At 43.8% G+C, this 22,437-nt stretch overlaps 2 protein-coding genes across 2 annotated transcripts in view; one reads left to right on the forward strand and one right to left on the reverse strand.

Moving 5' to 3' along the window:
• The window catches only part of LYPD6B (LY6/PLAUR domain containing 6B), a 177,983-nt gene that overhangs the window by 41,825 nt on the left and 113,721 nt on the right, over window positions 1-22,437 (reverse strand). Inside the window, exon 3 of the mRNA XM_044242507.1 lies at window positions 10,347-10,424. The gene's annotated coding sequence lies outside the window, so the exon portion shown is untranslated. The remainder of the gene's footprint in view (window positions 1-10,346; window positions 10,425-22,437) is intronic.
• Window positions 3,736-22,437, forward strand: part of LOC122903528 (translation initiation factor IF-2-like) — a 132,633-nt gene continuing 113,931 nt past the window's right edge. The window contains exon 1 of the mRNA XM_044244371.1: window positions 3,736-3,926. Coding sequence (XP_044100306.1) covers window positions 3,736-3,926 — 191 coding nt within the window. The remainder of the gene's footprint in view (window positions 3,927-22,437) is intronic.

Genomic DNA, 22,437 nt, shown 5'->3' on the forward strand with positions numbered 1-22,437 from the left:
TTTTTGGTTGTGAAAAAGAAAATAAATCATTAAGATGACTATCAGAATGCCTCAAGGAGAAGGGCATCGAATAGGACTTGGCTATAAATGTTGTAGAGAGTAATATAAGAGCTGGGTTTGTTTCCTTAGCATTGGTCAGGCTGAGCCTTCCTATTGCAACACAGGGACCAGCTGCAATGGTTCAAGTCCATCAGCAACAGGGTGTGCATAGGCATTACTGCCTTTCCAGGCTGGCCCTGTCCAGGGATCCCCAAGCAGCTGCCCCCCACCTCAGCTCGGGTTCCCATTGAACACGGACGCTATGGGACATGTTGTCAAGTGCCAGGGCCTTGGGTTTATTTTCATGACTACTGATTACTTCATGTATACCTACTTATAAAACAGGGTTGGAGGGGGTGTCCTTATTTTTCTTGGTCCTAGGAATTCAGGATGAAGAAGGCAAGGCTCCTTCCCCAAGCAGCTCAGTCTAAGGGGCCCTGGATGAATTCTGATATTGTTTAATGATGCATTTCAAGTGCCTGAAAGGCTGAGAAAGGTGACAGAGTAGCCACTATAAAAGCAACTGTTGATTTTATTTAAACCCCAGAAGGATTAGTTAAGAATTTGTAAAAGAGGTAGGATTTTCAGCTACCTCCCAGACTTGCATTCAGCCTTTGGACCTTGAATATTTTCTTTCTCTCTTCTATATGTCAAGTGCTCCTATAAGCATGTGATGGCTCCGCTAAGTCTTAAAAGTTAAGACTCAAAACTCCGTTTCTCCAGAGCTGTAATGAAGATTCGTACTAAGAACTCAGAAATAAGCTGAACTTCGGAGTGAACTGGAACTAAACACGCATGCCAGTCAATGTTCATCTCCACAAGTACGCATATATCCAAGTTCGACCTGGGACGACAATTCAGTCTCATGTTTGTCATCCAAATCACGTGCAACAGGACCCGAGAGCAGTGCCCAGAACAGTGACACCGTATGGGGACAGGTAGTATCTGTAAACTGGAAACAACTCCGGCTGCCTTGCAGTGGTACCCATCTAGGATGCCCCACGCCTTAAGTGTCAAGGTGCTCTTTCCACCATCACAAGGACAGGGCCTTAAAGTGGCTTGACTGAGACCGTCACTGAACATGATTAACCTGCAGCACTACTAAGAAGGAACAGGCTAAGGATGCCTGGGTGGCTCAGTGGGTTAAGCCTCTGCCTTCAGCTCAGGTCATGATCTCAAGGATCCTGGGATCAAGCCCTCCATTGGGCTCTCTGCTCAGCAGAGAGCCTGTTTCCCCCCTCTCTCTCTCTGCAGGCCAAACAGTGTGCTCCCAAATCACCATTTTCATTGCCCTATCTTTGCACTTTAGAGCCACACCAGGCAGGCTGGAGATCTGGTAATTCACAGAATCATTTTACACTGACCATCAGGATGGCCACTTTTGACCATATCAGACAATCCAAGGTCTCAAAAAGATGCACGGCTGCAAACCTACACTTATGAAGTATTTTTCCTGGATGCAACACAACTTCTTGTCCAAGGTACATTTAGATAACTAATATTACTAAACAGCTACCTTGGCCCTAGAGTCCACTGCCTGAAGATTCTTATTCATTTGGAACCAATATGAGCCAGCCTGGATGACTCAGGGGAATGGTAATGATGGGATGAGTAATCGTTCTCTTGAAGTCACTAGTTAGGATAAAAGCAGTTTGTTCATTACCTGACAGGACAGGTTTCTCAAGCTGGCCAAAAACAGAACAAATAAATCAATGTCACTTTCCTCCCTAACACCTTAGAACTCTCTATTTAAAGTCTGCATTTCAGCTCACAGTTCAAGAAAATCTATCCACAGAATTATCCATTCGGATTCTCCCTTACTGAGGAGATAGGGTAGAGGTGGCAGAGAGGACATTTGTAACCTTTGTGGAGAAAAATCCTATAGAAACACCACCTGGCTCTCTGCTCTTGGTCACTGTCTCAGTTATTTTAGGGATCCTTTATATAAAACAATACAATGCCTAACTCTAACAGGGGGAACACACATGCTGACACATAAAAGTCTTTAACACGGCAGTTCATTTTAAAGACTTGAAAATTGAAAATGTGTCTCTTTCAGAGTAAAACGAATCTCAGGAGTAAATCCATAAATGCATTAGGGATTTCCATTTCCTAATTTATCTGCATCTCCCCACTATTTTCCATGACACATTACTCCAATTTACCCTACGGGGACACATGTTAAAATATGGTTTACTTGTGGGATGCCTAGGTGGCTCAGTCAGTTAAGCATCTGCCTTCGGCCCAGATCAAGATGCCAGGGTCCTGGGATTGAGTCCCACACTGGGCTCCTTGCTCAGCAGGGAGCCTGCTTCTCCTTCTACCTGCCGCTCCCCACTGGCTTATATGCTCTCGCTCTCTGACAAATAAAATCTTAAAAAAAAAAAAAAAGTACAGTTTACTTGCAACTAGCACAGCAGTAAATCCTGGGGAGCCAGTGCATGGTAGAGTGAATATAGACAACAATATTGTATTATAATCAAACATGCTAAAAGACTAAATCTGAATCCAACCCCTAAAAAGAAACAGTAATTATGTGACATGAAAGAGATGCTAACTATTGCTACAATGGTGATATTACAATATACAAATGCCTCAACATGTTGTGTACCTTCAACTTATACAATGTTATATGTCAAACATATTTCAATAAAAAAACTTAACATTATGATTTCGTTCCAAATGAAAGCTACTAAAGAAAGACAAAAAATAAACTGATTTAATAGACAGCAAGTAACCCTCCACATTACTCCCTCATTTTAGAGTTCCTCTGGATAACAGCTGAATAGATTTATACTATGTGTGATTTTGGTAATAATCTGATTGAATACGGTGCTGAGGCCACAAAGTAAATTTAAGTGAAAAGGCTTGACCACACACCTGATCAAAGCATAGTTCTAGAGCGGGAGAGAAGCGAGGGCTTGTGACTGAGTACAGGCTGTTGCAGGTAACGTCACTGTCCACACACGCTGGCTCCTCCCCCATCTGGTGGTACCACACTGTGGCTCCCACATTGGAGTAACCATCTTTCTCTGCCCTTCTTTTCTTAGCAGTTATCCACATTTGTGAAAAGGTCGTGGCGGGGTTGGGGGACCTGGTTAATAAGTAGTCAGGACTCGATATCCACATGATAAATATGGAAAGTGATCATGGTGAAAACAGGAGAATCATGCATGGGCTTGCCGTGCTCAGACATATAGGAAGTTTTCATGTCTATTCTAGAAAGACTTCTTGAAGACGAAATTTCAAGAGCTGCTTAAGGTTCCATTTGAAAAGCTGTGCTTTAGTTGGCTCGCTAATAACAACCTTCCAAGGTTAAGAGGATAAGAAAGTCACCGAAGCACCTGGCGCCATGCGTTAGAAGCTGAGGGATGCGTGTGCAGATGGGTAAACACGCATTCTTCCCATTTAAAAGGCCTTCCTCAGCTCAGACTTCCTTGCCGAGAGCCAGCCTAGAGCAAAATCCTTTCTTCTTTTTTTAAATTCCCTTTCTGTGTTTATTATTAAGCAATCCCCTTCACTGCTGGGGGGAAAAAAGGAGGGGCTCACACAGACTTGCAGGCATTGCTCTCCTACAACACTGGTCACAAAACCAATGAGAAGGGGGAACAATGAAACCCAGCAGTCCTAGGTTGAGTCAGAACTGCAGTGGATTCGAGTAAACACCAGGTTGGAAATTGCCTCTGTGGGGCTAAGATGACTCAACCTCCCCTTCAGGAAACACAAGGACTTTTGCAGGTACTCAAGGCCCCTGTGGTGAACCAGTCTACAAGATTCATCATGAACACCACCGGCGCAGAAGGCCCAGAGGCCTCTCACCACCTCCTCCGTCCCCCGTGTCCACCGCCCACTCCCGGACACCGGACACCGCCAGTCCTCCGGCACAGGCAATGTTAGCTAGAGCCAAAGGCAAAGCAATGTTCATCCACCAAGCCTATGGGACAACAGAAGTTTGGTAGCCTTGGTTGACCAAACAGGTGGGAGCTGGAGGGGTACTGCTCTGCTGGACAGATCTATCCCAGGAAGCAATAAAGTTTACAGCCAGGAAAGAACAGCCCCAGAGGCCTTGGAAACAAGAGAAACTTCCTGCCTGTGCTCTGCTCACTCATTCTGCCATAAAGGCAGGCTGAACTATTCAGTTGCAACAGCGGACAGTAAGGCACTGTTTAGAGAAGGTCTGCTTAGAGACCTGCCTGTCAGGTTTTCATTGCTATGCTAGGGGATAAACTGTCCCAGCTGGTTCAAATCAGAAAAAAAGCAAGCAAGTATCCAAAAAAGAGCAAGTACTCCATGCAAGACAGGATTATAAACTCTTTAAGATTAACGGAAGGAAAAGATTATAAGGGTAACAGTTTCTACCAGGATGGGGAAAGCATCCCTAGGATTTCCTGTTTGACAACCAAGAGATCTGGCCTTCTGGGAAGTTCCTGGTGTAGGAAGGGGAGATGGAATGGGAGGGCAGCCAACAGCAGCCTCTCCCTCATTCCCTACCCTGTGTTCTACCCTACCTGGTGGGGCTGTACCTGTTTCAACTGCCCATATTCCAGCTTAGATTCTAGCTGGAGTCTGTATTAGGGCCAACATGTAGCTTCTCACATACACAGAAGTTGTGGCAAATACCCCTGAGCAAGGGAAAGAGTCACTGAAGTTAACGGAGTCCTAGGAGGAGGACAAGGACATCAGAAGGAGGAGGCTACCTGCGGAGCCCAGAGGCAACAAGGAGATTTGATGGAGAGAAGATGTTAGATGGCTAGAATAACTGCCCTCCTGTTTTAGACTGGGAGTCTCTCCCCCATTCTAGTGGCAACTGCGTGTCCTGGCCCCTAAATGTGCTCCACGCCTATCAGACTAAGGAAGGGGCTATGGGCCACTTCATCTGTGGCAACAAGGGTAACCTTATAAATGTTGGTGAGACTTGTCACTTACTTTCCTTGTGCCACCTGGGACTGCCTGGAGATTGGACTGAATGCTGTTCCACAAACATTATGTAAAAGAGCTGTGAGCCCACCCTTTCCCTGAGGTCATCCCGAAACAATAAGCTAAATATATTTTTTTTCTTTTGAGTTTAGGCTCTCTGATCACCTGAAGCAACAACATTATTAAATATTCTCATCCTTCAAACATCTCCCCAGAAAATGAACAGAGTGACACCATGGCCGTGAGCGCCAGCGTTACTAGACACCTCCACACATGCACACTAAGAGTCTCTCTCTGTTCCCTGGGATCTGAGAGTCTTTACCTTCTCTAATTAGGGTCTCCTACAATGTAATCAGATCCACTTCGGACCACATGGGTGTACCCAGAAAGGCTGTGTCTCTCTCCAAATAGCCAATCCCCTGCCTCTAGAAATAGTATATGGCCCAAGAGAGAACTCTATTAAGAGTCAGCAGGATTTCACTTCCGTTAACCTGAGAGGCACCTGGGATTAATGCAGACTCTGGTGACAGTTGGCCTGCGTAGAATCCCAGTTCTGCCACTTGTAGCCTGATAGCATTGGTGGGAGTTACTTAACCTCTCTGTGCCTTGGTGTTCTCACCTATAAAATGGGGATAAAAACATATTCACAAGACTGCGTAATGAACAAATGTGTTATTACATGTAAAGGATTTAAAACAGTGTTTGATATTAGTAAGAACAATATTAACATTTGCTGTTATTATTACTATCTTTATTATTATCATTATATTCTTGAACATGTTACACAGCAGACCTCCATTTTCCAGAACTCTCTCAGATACGCTGACAACACCATCCCTACTCCAGGATGGCTTAAAACAAAATAATTGTAAACTAAATTAATTTCAGATTGGTTTCATATCAAAGTTAAGAACCTAGGGTAAATTTCACATGGCCATGAATTCTTTGCACCTATTCCATTAGGAGGGGAAGTCTATTTGGCATGAGGGATCCCAGGCAAGACCGGCAGAGCCCAGCCCAAATTGCTGACCCGCAGAATCATGAGCAAATAAAATAATTGTTGTTTTAAGCCACTGAGTTTCTGGTGGTTTCTTATTATGCAACAGATAACTGATACAGAGCCCCAAACAAATGAGGCTTTATTACCAACAGCATTTCCAACACAAACACACACAGGAAACCAGGCCACTTGTCTGTCTGTCAGCAGGCTTACCAACAGCGACCTGGTGCTGCCAAGCTCTCATCCCACTCACCTAGGCCCACTAAAGCCACCACAGTCAGCCTACAAACTTGGGAAAAGCTAAGGTTGATTAACGATCAAATCTGGGGAGATAGAGGCAAGCTTTCTGTCCCAAGGTAGGTGCCAAATTAGGTCTCTGTGGAGGTGGGGGGGGGGGTTAAGTATGGAAATAGAAGATTTTGTTCCTTTTAGCCCACAATACAAACCAGGCCCTAAAATGGCAAGATTTGGCTTCCTTGGAAGTAGCTTTATACCATGTGTCTTAAATACTGCACAGTGAGGTAGGTAGATGCCTTCAAGGCAAGAGCAAACTGATTCAGGGTCCACCTCACCAAGTGAGAATCAGGGAGAGCCAGTCAGAACCAACCATGTGATCCCCGTGGTCCAGCTATGCAGCTCCAAGAAAGCAGGGAGCCCAGAACATCTTCATTTTTTTTCTGGGGCTCACATCAAACGAATGATTACATTCTAAGCTTTGATTTTGCTGTGACCTAAGCAAAAAAACACTCCCAACCCACTACACAAAGGGAAAAAAAATACCAAGTTCCATGGATCAGTATTCTATCATCTGTAACACGTGGGAAGAAGTGATAATTAACTTTGTAGGAAAATCACCCTGAAACACAGTATGAGAAACTCTGGAAGCTTAAGTTCCTGTCCATTAAAAGCAAAGCCACCACATCTAAATGAAAACAATCTTATTAATCTGATCATCTGGATGACCCATAGTGCTAAAGTTACTTAGGCGAAGATTAGTAGCTTTCATCTGTCCGTGTATTTATTTATTCATCCCATATTTGTTGAGCACATACTTTGTACCATTTAGTACTGTGGGTGTTTAGGCATGAGAAAGTGGGGGCGGGGGGAAAGCAAAGAAGTGCAGACAGCAAGGATTATATAAAGGTAGTCAAGACATTTCATGTTCCAAGAGATTATAGGACTGGTCAACTTGAAAAACAAAATTCCTTGCTTGAAGTAATTCAGAGTAACCCAGCTGAGCCCACCCGAATTGCTGCATAAATTGGAACTGATCCGGTTAAAAATTAAGAGGCTACAGAAAACCCTGTTTTAATGGAATTACAGAGCTAACTAGATATAACTGGCCCACAGATGAAGATGCTAAAATGAAGTAATTTACACAAGGACTCAACAACCGGTTTCAATGCAGCCCCAAACCTGGGTCTTCTGAGTTCCAGGCCAGCAGGCTTGGACCAACCCCATGGAGACCCTCTCAAGATACAAGGTATTTACAGTGTAAGGGGGCATAGACACCCCACAATTCCAACCCCTCTGTCAGTACACAGTCCCTGACCATCCAATACAGTGGGGAGAAATTCTGTGCTTGGGGCACCTAGGTGGCTCATTCAGTTGGCCTCCAACTCTTGGTTTTGGCTCAGGTCATGATCTCAGGGTTGTGGGATCAAGCTCTGCACTCGGTGGGGAGTCTACTAGAGATTCTCACTCCCTCTGCCTCTGCCCCTCCCCTGATGCATTCACACACACATGCACTCTCTCTCCCTCTTTCTGAGATAAATAAATTTTAAAACAACAACAACAACAGCAACTCTGCACTTGTCACATGGGAACAATTCAAGAATACAACTTCTTGTGGAAAAAACTTAAGAGCCCTCCAACCATATACATTTGAGTGTTCAAATAGCCATTAAAACATGCTTATAAGACAAAGGCACAAGAAAATATGTAGGTTACATTTAAATTTCAAAAACTTAAATATGTAGTAACAACACAAACGACAAAAAGTTTGTAGTAACAAACTACACAAAGGTAAAAATAGCAGCAAAACACACTAATATGTTCACGACTATAAAGCTGGCATTATTTTTAAACATTGAGTGACTTATTATTATTATTATTACTATCATCATCATTATTATTTGACAGTGAGAAAGAGAGCATGTATAAGCCCAAGCAGGGGGGAGAGGGAGAAGCAGGCTCCCTGGTGAGCAGAGAGCCCAATGCAGGACTCAATCCCAGAACCCTGGGATCATGACCTGAGCTGAAGGCAGACACTTAACCGACTGAGCCACCCAGGCGCCCATCACTGGGCGAGTTTTATTCTTCATTCTTTCTGCTGTTCCCTACATGCCAAATATCCTTCAACATTCTTGAACTGCTTACATATTTTTTAATGTTTTGGCTACATCGATGAAGAAGAGACACAATGTCAATGGTGGGCAGAGGGCAGAGGGCATATGAGCAGGGCCAAGTGTGAAAGTCAAGTAGAGTGCCAGCCCTGCGTATCGGCATGTGCCTCACAACCTCACAGTGCTTGGCCCCTGTTCTGTGCTGTTCAGTCGGTCGTATTCCGGATCTGCCCCTTTTGGCTTGGCGATCTAATTTTAGGCAACATACCTACTTTTTAAAACCTCAGGTTCCTGGGAATGCCTGGGTGGCTCAGTCGGTTAAGTGCCTGGCTCTTGATTTCGGCTCAGGTCCTGATCTCAGGATTGAGAGGGGGGACTCCATGCTCAGCGGGGGGCCTGCCTGACATTCTTCTCCTCTGCCCCTGCCCCACTTTTGCTCACCTACACGCCTATGTACACTCTTCCTCTATTTCAAACAAATCAATCTTTAAACCTCTGTTTCCTCAACCCTAAAAGGTGGATATTCATAGAATGCCATGCAGTTTGAAAATAATGCAAACGAAATGTTTAATCCAGTCCCTGGCAGAAAGTAGGAGCCAGCAAATGGTAGCTGTCACGGTGATGGTGATATAGATGGCTAATTTCAGTTATTATTTTTTATTGCCACTGTTATCATCATTCTTATGATTATCCGTATTAGGACGTTCCTAGCACTGTGTTTAACACTGTAACTAAAAAGGCATTAAGATTCCTTGCTTTGGAAGATAGCCCAGTGCTCTCCACACATCTCATTGCTGGACCGTCCCTTCTCTGAGCTCCATACCCTCTGGGTTTATTAATAATAGACTCTTGGGTGGAAGTAACAGCTTGCATACCACCCAATATGCCTGAAGGGAAATGGTGATAACATACAGATTCCTACTTGTTTTTTTAGGCCTAATTAGGAGAATACAATGTCATCCTTTAAAAAAAAAAAAAAAAAAAAAAGGCAAGCAGTAAACCATCTCAATAGATATCCTACAGAATTCTGCTTTGTGCTTGAAACTGGTAATTATCTTTAACAAACATGAGTGCTAATAATTCTACCTGCTCCTTAGACAAGAAACAAGATTTCTGGGCCCATCATCTCACAACCCAATCAGCTCAGACAACTTCCTTTACAAGTTGCCTCTCCCACCCATTAGAGGCAAGGTGGGAGGTCTGTTTGCAAAGCAGAGGGCTTCTGGGCTGGAAGCCAATAGCCCACACCAGGAAGAAGACTTCTTGGCAGTCCAGACTCAGGTCCCTGATTCCTCAAAAAGACATTCCCCAGCTGTGGCACCCTGACCAGCGAAAACCAGACCTCAGATACAGTTTTTTCACTGAGAAAAGAAAGATAGGTCCAACAACTGAATCTGGTCAACATGTGTATTAAGCACCTCACCTAAAATGGAAAGGCCACATGAATGAAGTGAAAAGCAATCATCAGTAAAACGTACAACTTTAAACATGCCCAAATAGATGCTGTTTCCTCTTCTCTGTTGAAGGAACACTTTCATTCTGTTTTGGATCAGGAAAAATGTTCTAATCCTTAACATTTAAATGTCCTATAATTACAAATGCTGAATAATTAGTGTATGCACTTCCTAAGTAGACAGCAATATGTTTCATCTGATCTAGACACTTCTGAGCTTTACTCCTTTATCCCCCACATATTCCTGTCCCCATCGCTGGGATAGTAACTCTGGAACATTCTCTTGTAACTGACCAAATTAGTGTATTATGTGGGAAACAGAGGGGTCTTTCGCCCACTGATCATTCCCTGGGCATGGGGACTCTCTCCTTAGGTTCACCAGAAATATAACTTAAGCGACGATCTGCCTCCCAAGTCCCAGGACCAGAGTGAGCAGTACATGGTGAAGATGGGCTAGAAAGTCTGGTAAATCACCCAGGAGACAGGTAAAGGATAGAGTCCCAAGATTCCCAGAGTCTGCCCAGATCCCCAGTCACCTTACCCAGAGCTCCCAAAATGAAAAGCCAATGTCTGTAATCGCTTCCATCCTTACCTCCAGAGAGAGTGCGGCGGTGAGGCTCCTCTCTCCAACTGACCGTGAAGAGGTCTCTGCCCACACAAGGTAACCAGCCTACCAAAGATAAAAAGATAAGGTAAGAACTATGGCAGGCGATGCGTTACATTCCTCAGCAACTGGAATGCTTCCTAGTCCAAAGCAGGTCTCCGGGTGTCTGAAGACCTTTCAGACTACAACAGCAACAACATAATCACTGCACAATATCATCTGCACAAAATCCCTGGAATCAAGTCAGGTGGGGCTGTTCGAGCTGCAGAGAGTGAGCTAACATTTTCTTAGCACACACCTGGGGCCGTCTAATTGGGAATGGTAATAATTGGTGAAATCATATACCTCATCACATCCCTCAACAAAAATGGCTGTTTACCAAGGAGCTGGCAGAACTCTGTGTAACACTTACATACATCAGGGTAGGCCGGCAGGTCAGAGCATTCACACATTCTCACACTCCACACATCCACACACAATGAAGACTCTATGCCATGAAACTAACCCTGCTCTTTGGAAGACAGCCCTACCAGCTGATGAAATGATGACAACATGAGACTTGAACCTAGATGAGGGGGTGGGAGGGAAATGCAACCTTCTTCTACATGCACTCAAAGCAGCACATGTAAGAGACCCCAATTATGGCCTGTTTTAAGAAAATTCTATTGTATTTTTATAGCCCTCATCTATGATGGTTTTGTGTTTAATCAACTTGACGGGGCTATGGTGCCCGGTTGTTTGGTCAAACCCAAGTCCAGATATTGTTGTAGAGGTATTTTTAAATGTGACTAACATTTAAATCAGTAGACTTTGAGTAAAGGAGATTACTCCTCATAGTGTGCACAGGCCTCATCTGACCAGTTGAGGCCTTAAGAGGAAAGGCTGAGTTTCTTTCAGGAGGATGAAAGTCGGCCTTAATGAAACCTTTGGGCTCAAGGCTGTGACATCAACTCTTCCCTGGGTCTCCAGCCTGTTGGCCTGCCCTGTAAATTCTAAACTTGCCAGCCTCCATAATCATAGGACCCAATTCTTTAAAAATCAAGTGCCCAAGTGGCTCAGTCTATTAAGGGTCTGCCTTTGGCTCAGGCCATGATCCCAGGGGCCTAGGGTAGAGTCCCACGTCGGGCTCCCTGCTTCTCCCTCTGCCTCTGCCCCTGCTCATGCTTGATCTTGTGTGTGTTCTTTCTCTCAAATAAAATCTGTTAAAAAAAAATCGATCTATCTACTGGTCAATCACTAGACACACACACACACACACACACACACACACACACACCCCTTATGGGTCAGAATTCTTTGGAGAACCTTAATACACCATCTAACATCAAAAAAGAATGTGTTAATTTATAAAACACATATACAACATGAAGCAGACAATACAAAAAAGAGGCCAGAGCATGAGGAATAGTCCACAGAAATGCATTTTGTAAGTATTAAACTATTACTTGATGTGGTTTCATAAATTGGGTTCTGAGCATCCTAATGGCCAAAGCAATGAAGAGACATAATCACACTAACTCAAAGATATAAAGTATAATGTACACACTTCAAGAGTGTTAGCTTTTTCTTGTTATTAAGAAATTTCTCCCAAGGGGTTAACCTTTCCTTCCTAGGATACTTTTTTTGTTTGTTTTGTTTTTTAAGATTTTATTTATTTGACAGAGAGAGATCACAAGTGGACAGAGAGGCAAGCAGAGAGAGAGAGGAGGAAGCAGGCTCTCTGTGGAGCAGAGAGCCCAATGTGGGACTCGATCCCAGGACCCTGAGATCATGACCTCAGCCAAAGGCAGAAGCTTAACCCACTGAGCCACCCAGGTGCCCTGGTATGTTCTTAAAGCATCCTTTATCACCCACACTGAAGGGTCAGGAGGGAAAGTAATTAATTAGAAGTGCCTCTCACTATATGTAGTAGGGAGTCTGCTATACTGCTTCTTACTGCATCCCTCAGGGTGAGATAGGAGGCCAAAGCACATCTCACTGAAGTGATCTAGCGAGGCCAAAAAGAGGCCCTAGCACACAGCTGTCTGATCATTTGGCTTAATCCAGGGATTAAAAATTAGAATGAGTGAACCCTATCTCCTTTGAGGTATTTCCCAGAAATACCATTTCTCCCAATGAAAAGCCAGGTGGGAAGTGGGCTACACTGTCTGAGGTTGTGGTCTCTGGCAATTGCCTGAAACAAAGGTTTTCTCTACTGTTGATCAGGAGCAGATCCACAGCAAAACTGCCCTCAGATAAGTTTATAAGTTCAGGTCACACATCTGAGAAAGGTAAGGTTTCATTTTTATAGGTTTGCATTTGTAGGAGTCTTAAATAGCCTTCTTGCATTAGAATCAATTTTTTTTTTTTTAAAAAAAAGATCTGTTTATTTATGTGACAGAGAGAAAGATAGCAAGAGAGGGAACACAAGCTAGGGGAGTGGGAGAGGGAGAAGCAGGTGTCCCACATACCAGGGAGCCCAATGCAGGGCTTGATCCCAGGACTCCGGGACCATGACCTGAGCTGAAGGCAGATGCTTAATGACTGAGCCATCTAGGCGCCCCTAGAATCAATTTTTTTTTTAAATTTTATGACAGTTAGATATACACAATATTTACTATTTTAACTATTTTTTTAAAAAATTTAGCTCACTTTATTTATTTATTTTTATTAAAATATAATGTATTATTTGCTTCCGGGACACAGGTCTGTGACTCATCAGTCTTACACACTTCACAGCACTCACCATAGCATGTACCCTCCCCAATGTCCATAACCCAGCACCTTATCCCCTGCAGCCCCTGATAACCACTATTATACTTTCTGTCTCTGAGTTTGCTGATTTGAGGAACCTCATGTAAATGGAATCGTGTAATCTTTGCCCATTTGTGCCTGTATTTAACCTAACATAATGTTTTCAAGGTTCATGCACGCTGTACCATGTACCAGAATTCACCTTCTCTTCATGGCTGAGTAATATTCCATTGTTAGTATACACATAGCGTTTATCCTGGAATGATCTTTAATGTAATTACTCAACAATTATTGAATATCTACAGTGTAACAAGTCTGATTATTTAGACATTCACTTTATTCTGAGAACAGTACTATGGCAGAGTCAAGAAGTGCTACTCCACAAGGAATCAATTAATTGTATAAATCCTACCTTCAGAATCAGTAGCAGCAACAAGAAAATAAAAGTCTAAGTTTCTCTTCCCTAAGGGTTAGGTAAATCTGCCCCACAATCTTAATTACTGTTCTTCATGTATAAAGCTGAAGCGAGATTCGAATATCCCTACTATGTGGCCCGTGTGCTCTGTAACGCTCCATAGCCCAGTGCCTAAAGCTTATCAAGTGTTATTCTTGACCCCCTCCCCCAGGGATACTGAGCTTCCATCTAAACAGCTGATGTGAAGAAGTCAGAGAAACTGCAGTCCTGTGAAGCACTACTTTCTGTCCCTACAGATAAAATACTCTCACAAAATCAACTAGAAAATCATCTTCCCTCTAACTGGCTTGCCATCCATCAGCTTTTGAATTCCTAGACATGCCCCTAAAGGAACAAGTCTTCTGTGTAGACACATGGGTCATGAGCAGCCCACAGCACCTCGCCACCAAGACGATTTAATAGTTGAAAGAGAACTCGAGAACGTGCATTCCACTCTGGGTTTCGCCGTTAGAGCATATAAAAGAGCAGATGGCGGGAACTGGGAGGGATGCCACCACACACCTGAATTCACAAAAGTGGCCCAGTGTGAGTCATCAAAAGATGTCCACAGGAAGTTGATGAAAAAACACCGTTTCTGCACACTGACAAGGGAATTGCAAGCAAAAATCAAGAGCCAGAGAGGATTTGGGTCACTTTGCTCAGCATAAACTTCTCAGCTGGGAGGATCTGCTGTCATCCCAGACCGTTAACAATTGGCTGAGCTGAACTTCGTTACTACTTTTGTATTCAGTTAACTGGGAATATGTCACTCAACCAACCAAGGTGGTTTTAGAAAAATACAGAATTTAGCCTTCAGTTCCTCCTGTTTTTTAAGACTGATTTTGAAGCGAGAGTTTTTTGTAGATCAAAACAAAATGAACACCATTAAGATTGTTCTTTTTACACTACATCAAAAACTACATTGGGGAGGGTATGTGCTATGGTGAGTACTGTGAAGTGTGTAAGCCTGATGATTCACAGACCTGTACCCCTGGGGCAAATAATACATTATATGTTAATTTTTAAAACTAACAATGTATTGTATGGTGACTAACATAACACAATAAAAAAAAAAAAGATTGTTCTTTTCAGTATACAGTTGAACAATCCATTGCCTCTGAAACAGGAGACATTTCTATGAGTTGTAGAAGCCAGCCCCAAACAGGCTAAAAGTAGGATGCTAATACAAAGATCCCAAAATTAGCCTAATTGGGAAACCTCAGAAGGAGAAGACACTTAGGTGTCTGTCCTAAGTCATTACTCTACCCCTTTTCTCAGGGCATCTTTAATAGGCATTTTGGAAGTGGCTGAGGGGCACAACTGGAGTATGAAAATCTCATCTCTGATAGTTATTTGGATCCTCCAACTTGGGTTAAGTTCATTAAACCTTTCTCATGCACATCCACAAACACCCTCAGAAATATCTTCCCATAGCTTGGATCCATTTTCAAATGGATCAAATCAAGGATCCTGATAAGGTGGGTCCCCAAGTGGCACAGTCAGCTGACTGTCTGACTCTTGAGTTCAGCTCAGCTCGTGATCCTGGGGTCGTGAGATCAAGCCCCGGGTCAGGTTCTGTGCTCAATGCAGAGTCTGCTTGGGTTTCTCTCTCCCTCTCCCTCTGCCCCCAGCTGCCTCCTCAAATAAATAAGTCTTTTTTTTTTTTTTAAAGAACCCTGATAAGACAATCAGAGTTCATCAGACGTTATAAAATTAAACTTGAACCTGGTAGAATGCCAAGTCCTTTCTGTTAAGGGCTGAATTGTATCCTCTTCCGTGTGGACACAGAACACAGACAGGAGAGCTGACTGAGGTCTTTGTTAGTGCTGGGAGCCATGAACACCATAGCTTAGTTTCCACTCTTCCCTCCAAAATTCATATGTTGGAATCCTAACTCCCCCACGTTCAAGTACCTTGGAAGGTGACTATATTTAGATACAAGATCCTTAGAGGTTATTAAATTAAAATGAGGTCCTTAGGGTGGACCCTCACCCAACATGACTGCTGGCCTTATAAGAGGTAATTAGGACACAGACAAGTACAGAGGGAAGACCGTGTGAGGACACAGAGAGAAGATGACCATCTGCAAGTTGAAGAGAAAGGCCTCAGAAGAAACCAGACCTGCCCACACCTTAATCTCAGACTTTTAGGCTCCAGAACTATGAAGTAACTTCAAGATTTCTATTGTTTAAGCCACCAAGTCTCTGGTACTTGCTATGGCAGCCCTTCCCTTTTACCTTCTCTGAATGCCTACATTTCCAGGGAGGACACTGTACAGGTGACAGGGACACTCTGTCTCCTACCTCTCAAGGGGCTCGCTTTCATTCATTTCCTTATCTCCAACTAGGGTGATCTAGAAATCCAAAGAAGTGACAAATAGGAACACCTCACAGATACCCTGAAGACCCCCCTACTCTAAAACAGGGCACCAGTGCCTGCCCCAAGACCTCTGACCTCCAAAACTATAGGAACTTTCTCTGTCTTTCCCAAATGTCCTCTGCTAACCAGAAGTCACCCTGCAAACAATCTTAGTAATACTGTGTCCAGAAACTGAGTCTTCATTTCTCTTGCCTCAATACCCAAGGCTGACTCAAATGCTTTAACCAACCTTAATTCTCTCTCTTCCTAAAAAGAAAAGGAGAGGTTGGGGGCCAGAGAGATTTGCACATTACAGAAACGAGTCGGGAGCAAGAGATTATCAGGGATAAGAGGACTCCCAGTTGCCTTAAGACTTGATTCATCAGTAATTACTTTCTCCTTCCCTAGAGACGTTCATACAGGAGAGCTGACTGCATCTTTGTTAGTACTGGGAGCCATGAACACCATAGCTAAATTTCCACTCTGCATAGTTAACATTTGGCCTGTAGTAGGTAGGCACTGGGTCTGGTTCCAGATGCTATGGCTTGAAAGGGACTGTGTTGTACTCATCAGGGGACGGGGCAATCATACAAGATGGATTGGACTGTTGGTGGTTAAGTCACCAGTGACAGAGGAAGCACAAGGAATCACCGAGCTTGTCCTCATGTCCCACTTCCATTACCCTCCTCAAGCTCTTCAGTCTTGCTCTGGCCACCTTCCCAAGCCCACACAAGCTTGACATGGCTTTGCCTAAGGTCCAGAAACAAATGTGAAATCTCCTATTAGAACTAACGTCACCGAGCACTCCAGGGTTAGCGGACAAGGCTCTTGGGGTCCTCTCCAGACCGCAATGATGGAGTGGGGGATTCCATCTAGAGTGCGTTCCAGCAGCAGGGACCACTAACACTCAAACTTACCCTCGAGCCTGCCAAGTCCCAGCCCCTGGAAGAAAAAGGAGAGCAGACTGATGCAATTAGCCAGGCAAATGGGAACTTGTCAAACCATTTAGATAAGACAGTACTTGAATTTATTCAGTTCCCATTAATGGAGGGGGATCGTGCCCCACCCCCCAACCCACTGATTCTGTGGACTGCACAGCATTTCCCTAGCAAGGAAGTGAAAAAAGAAAGGATGATTTCTCAGCCTACAAATTCCAGGGCTCCGCTGTTAAATCAGCACGTGCCATGCCTTCAACCAAAGGGTAATTTGACCTTAATGAAATTAAGGGACACATCCTGTTGACTTTGTCACAGAACCTCAAACTCAGTGATGAATTTTTTAAGTATCCAATTAATAAAAAAAATAAATAAAGCAAGTTTCCTTATCCAGTGCAATCTTCCTGACACCGCTTAACAACTGATGACACATTCCCCTTGCTAATGGCTCTGTTTCAATTATTGAGCTGTGAGCTCCTCAAGAGTCCACATGAAATCTTACTCTTCTATCCTTGTCGGGCCCTCGCTTAGTGTCGGACACAAAACAGAAACTTGGCAAAAGCTCAATTACTGATTGCTTCTATCTTTTGAAATAGCATTCCCTGTAAGAAAGCAAATCCAGGGACTCCTGGGTGGCTCAGTCGGTTAAGCCGCTCCTTCAGCTCGGGTCATAACCACAGGGTCCTGGGATTGAGTCCCGCATGGGGCTCCTTGCTCAGCAGGGAACCCGCTTCTCTCTCCACCTCTGCCTGACACTGCCTGCTTGTGCACGTGCGCTCTCTCTCTCTCTCTCTCTCTCGACAAATAAATAAATAAAATCTTAAAAAAAAGAAAAAAGTAAGAAAGAAAGCAAATCCACTGCATCTGCCTCAACTAATCAAAAACACGACTCCTTCCCCACCCCCAACCCACACACCCTCTTCCCAAACTCACAACAGCAACAGAATCTTCACAATGAATGTCCATAGTGGATCCAGTGGACCATACAAACAACAAAGGTACAGATGGAGTTTCCAGGTTGGTAAATTCTTGTCCTGTTCTAAAATCTGAGCCTATCTGGCTGTTTCCCAGGATTGCCATAACAGTACTATAAGTTTAGTGACTGGCAGCAGATGTTTATTCTCTCACAGCTCTGAAGGCCAGAAATCCAAAATCAAGGTGTCCATGGGCCCGATGCCCTCTGGAAGCTCAGAGAGCCTCTGTCCCCCTACCCTCTGGTGGCCGCTGACACTCCTCAGTGTGGAGCTACTTAACAGCCATCTCTGCCTCTGTCTGCTCCTGCCCTTTCCTGGGGTTTCTGTCCAAATCTCCCTCTCTCCTCTAAGGACACCAATCATTGGCTCGGGCGCATTCTAAATCCAGCATGAGCTCATCTGGAGATCCTTGACTGAATTACATTGGCAAAGACCCTATTTCCAAATAAGGTCACATTCACAGGTACTAGTGGTTAGGACTTAAAATCTATCTAGTTTGGGGGGTACTATTAATCTCATTAAATATCCAAAGTCAGAACACATCATCTGTACCAGAAAACCCTTCTTTTTCCCAATGCTCTTTTTTATATTAACAGACTCACTTCCTACTCAGGACCCAGGTTGAACTCTGAGCCATGTTCAAGGGCCTTCATCCACTTGCTCCCTGGTTCCCATCAACTCCATAATCCGTAGTGATGAAGTACAGTTCACTCAGTTTTATCTTACAAAAGTGCTTAAGCCTGTCCCCTTTCCTATGCCTGCTGCCTGACAACCTTGGCCCCAGGTCGAATTTCCTGTCTCCTACTATTCTGCCAGCTTCCTTAACAGAACATCCCACATGTTGCTGCTTTAAACAGAGCCCAATCATGCCACAACCCTGGCCACAGACTTTCAGCAGCACCTCGCCAAATGAAGGCCAATTGCGGGGGTGGTCTAGCATCCAGGTCCACTAGAATGAGCCCCAGTCTTATTTTCCACAGCTACCCTCCACTTGGTCTAGGGCCTAGTCAAAGTGAATTACTGAGTATTCTTAAGTAGATTCTCAAAGGTCTCCAAGACTTTCAAGCCCCTCTGCCTAGGATTTATTCATTAATTCAAAAAGCTTCTATCTTGACATATATTCCCTTGCCAGTGTCTTCAAAGAAGGGCCCAACTCAAAAGACAACTAATATTTAGCACAGCAACATGTGCTCAGAAATATGTGATCAAGGAACACCTGGATGGCTCAGTCAGTGAAGCAGCTGCCTTTGGCTCAAGTCATGAACCCAGGGTCCTGGAATCGAGTCCCACACTGGGCTCTTTGCTCAGCAGGGACCATGCTTCTGCCTCTGCCTCTGCCTGCTTATGCTCTCTGTTTCTCTCTGACAAACAAATACATAAAATCTTTTGGTAAAAAGAAATAGTGATCAATAAAAGGTATATTGAATAAGTAAATAATATAGTCTCTGCCTTCAAGTAGCTTACATTTGGGGATAGGGAGGATGGGATAAGCATGAAGGCGAGTAACATTAACTAATACAGGACTATAAGATTCCCAGAAGAAGTAAAGATGAAATTCTGGGGGAAATACAGAAATAGAAGTTTTGAAAAGGGTGTTTTGAAAAAAAGTTTTTTCAAAAAAGTTTTGAAAAAAAATGTTTCCTAAAGAAGTAGAACTTAAGAGAGATCTTGAAGGATATACAATATTTTGATGAGCGCAGAGTGGTAAGTCAGGAAAGAGACCTAGATACAGAAGCAGCAGCATCTATAAAAGAACCAAGTGAAAGCAAATGCATTTTCCCACTTCCATGAAGAGCAGAGCTTTCTGGCCCCCCCGACGGAGTGAGTGGTGAGTAATGAAAAGCAGGGCTAAGAAGGTAAGCCAACATCTCAAGTGTTAGGCCAAGGAATATAAAATGGACGCTGCAGGAGCTGGGAAATGTGGAAGGCTTTCAGACAGGTGTGATGTGGGCACACCTGCACTCTGAGATGAGCACTTAGATGCTGCTGCAGAACCTAGCCCTGGGGATGCATCAAAGTCCTCTGTCGAGTTTCAAGACTGCTTAATACAGAAGGAAAAGTACAAACAATATAACAATTCTCCAACCATGATAAAATCATGTTGGTATTTTGTCACTGTGGCTTTAGAGTTTTTAAGAGAAATAAACCACTTTATTCTTGAGCTCCATTTTGTTCTCTTCCCCCAGGGAAGATCCTTCTAGTCCATGTTTATACAGAGAAAGAAACAGAGATAGGCATATATATCTGTAAAAACCCTATAGCATTGGTTTTGTGTTAAAATCAGAAATAATACACTTAGCAAATATTGCTCTAAATTTGCTTTACTCACTGGAAGCATTTTTAAAAATTCAGATTCCTGCATCCTACCCAGATCTAACAAATCACAATCACTGAGTGGAGGGATGTCTGGGTGGCTCAGTTGGTTAAGCATCTGCCTTTGGCTCAGGTCATGATCCCAGGGTCCTGGGATAGAGCCCCCTGTCAAGCTCCCTGCTCAGTGGGGAGCCTGCTTCTCCCTTTCCCTTGCCTCTGCCTCTGCCTGCTGCTCCCTGCTTGTATGTTCTCACTTACTGGCTCTCTCTGTCAAATAATTTTTTTTTTAATTTTTTTAAATCACTGAGTGGAAGTATCCAGAAATATGCAGTTTTTAATAACATTCATTTCATTTTGCTGTCACCAGACCTGGACTGGGGTGTCATGGGTGTAGAAGACCAGCTAGAGAGAGGATAAAGCCAGCAGGAATGATAATTCAAGCAGGGCTGTTGTGGTCCTAAGGATGGACAGTGCAAATGCAAAAAGGAGACAGGTTCTGAAGCCCTGTGAGGATTCGAGCAACAGGACTTTACAACGAATTAGAATCTGAGGTGAAAAGCAGTAACTAATAAATGGCCCCAAGGACTTTAACTTGAATGAGTTGGAGGACAGCGATACCCTTAACAAACATGGAAAACTCAGGTGGAAGAGCTGGCTGTGGGAGAGAAGATGGATTCGGTTTTAAACGTGTGAACCTGGAGTTTCTATGGCATCTTAAGCATCTCCAACAGGTATTTATAGGGGCTGGATTCAGTCAAGGGAGAAGGCTGGGGAAGGGCCACCGGGAGCAGGAAGCCGCAGGAGTGATCAAGGATCAAGAATCCACCACCAGGAGCTGAGTGTGATAAAGAGAGGGACTGAGAGACATCACAAGTCAGGAGCTTTCAAGGAGTAGTAGCGATCACAGCAGGGGAAGTCACATGTGACGTGCCTGAAAAATAGAGCAGCCACATTAAGCTACTATTTAGTGTTGAAACTTGATGCCTAAAAGAATAGCTGAGGGGTAACTATTTTCGGGCTTAGGGTAGGAGATCTGAATGTGCAGAACATGAGAAGGAACCAGTGAGAAAGAGACTGAAAAGATACTTATTCTGCAGAAGCCCTGAGAGGTTCAAATCCAAAGACACCAGGTGGCAAGAAGGCAAGGGAAGGTCTTAGATTGAAAACGGAGATTATTTAAAAACAGACAGAGCAACTCCGACCTCCAGAGCCTCTCCTCATCCCTACATAGGCAAGGCATCTAACCCTATAGAAGACAAGCACTCTGTGCTTTGGAAAAAACTGAACAAGAGGATTCTCTGGATTCAAAAAGCAATGGGCACAATGGAGCCGTGGGATGAAGTGAAAACCACACTAAACCAACTGCTCCTGTAGCAGTAGAACCCAACTACGGAAAGACATACATTCTCCCTCCCTGTCACCCTTCATACCCCACCTCACTCCCTCCTCCCTTGGGAGACTGGACAATTCTCTGGAAAAGAGAAACACCCATATATACTCACTATCCATCACCTACAAGAAAACCCCACCCACTGACACAGAATTTTTAGCCAAGGATAGCCAAGGCTCACCAGGTATTTGAGGAAAGTCTCCCACATGAAAAAGTGAAGCCAAACCAAACAGACCAATAAGTCACATGGAACTCTCAGACTCTAAGGAAGATGAAGATTTTATGACTCTCTAGAAGCCTGGAGAGATACTAATTTGGCTGCATGGTTTTTTAAAAAAAATGTAAAAGGGGAAAAAAAAAAAAAGATCACACAAATATCTCCATTTCTAAACTTGTCTTGAAAAATCAAAAGGTCCGGCAATTCCAGAATCACAGGGAGCCTGGAACTAAGGGCAAGAAAGAGACCGGTGGAGAGAGGGTGAGCCCAGACATTCTTTTAAGGCGAGGGTTCAGAGGTATTACCAGATTCACGGGGGTTCATGACCCAAAAAGAAGATAAAAGCCTTGAAACAGCCCTTCTTCCTTTCTCTGTCTTCCTGGGAAGAAGTAACAATTTAGAGTGCACCTAAAAGCTTTTAGAAGGAACGTCCAAGACTTGATGTGTTAAATCAACTTCTCGCATGCAGCTGCCCAGCTCAGAAAGGAAAAAGCTGAGCACTCCAGGGAATGTGAGGAATTAGAAGCTTGCATGTAGCTATCACCCCATTACTGCTGGTGCATTGAAACTGCACAGATTAATGGGTCAGGAGCAGTGCTCCTGCAGCCATCTAGAAATATCTTGAGAAAAAAAGGAAGAATCAAAACTGCTCACAGCTCAGAACACATGACTGCTAGAATCGCTGACTTGATTAGAAAAGAAAAC

The sequence above is a fragment of the Neovison vison genome, chromosome 3, assembly GCF_020171115.1.
Source record: "Neovison vison isolate M4711 chromosome 3, ASM_NN_V1, whole genome shotgun sequence".
Taxonomy (NCBI): Eukaryota; Metazoa; Chordata; class Mammalia; order Carnivora; family Mustelidae; genus Neogale; species Neogale vison.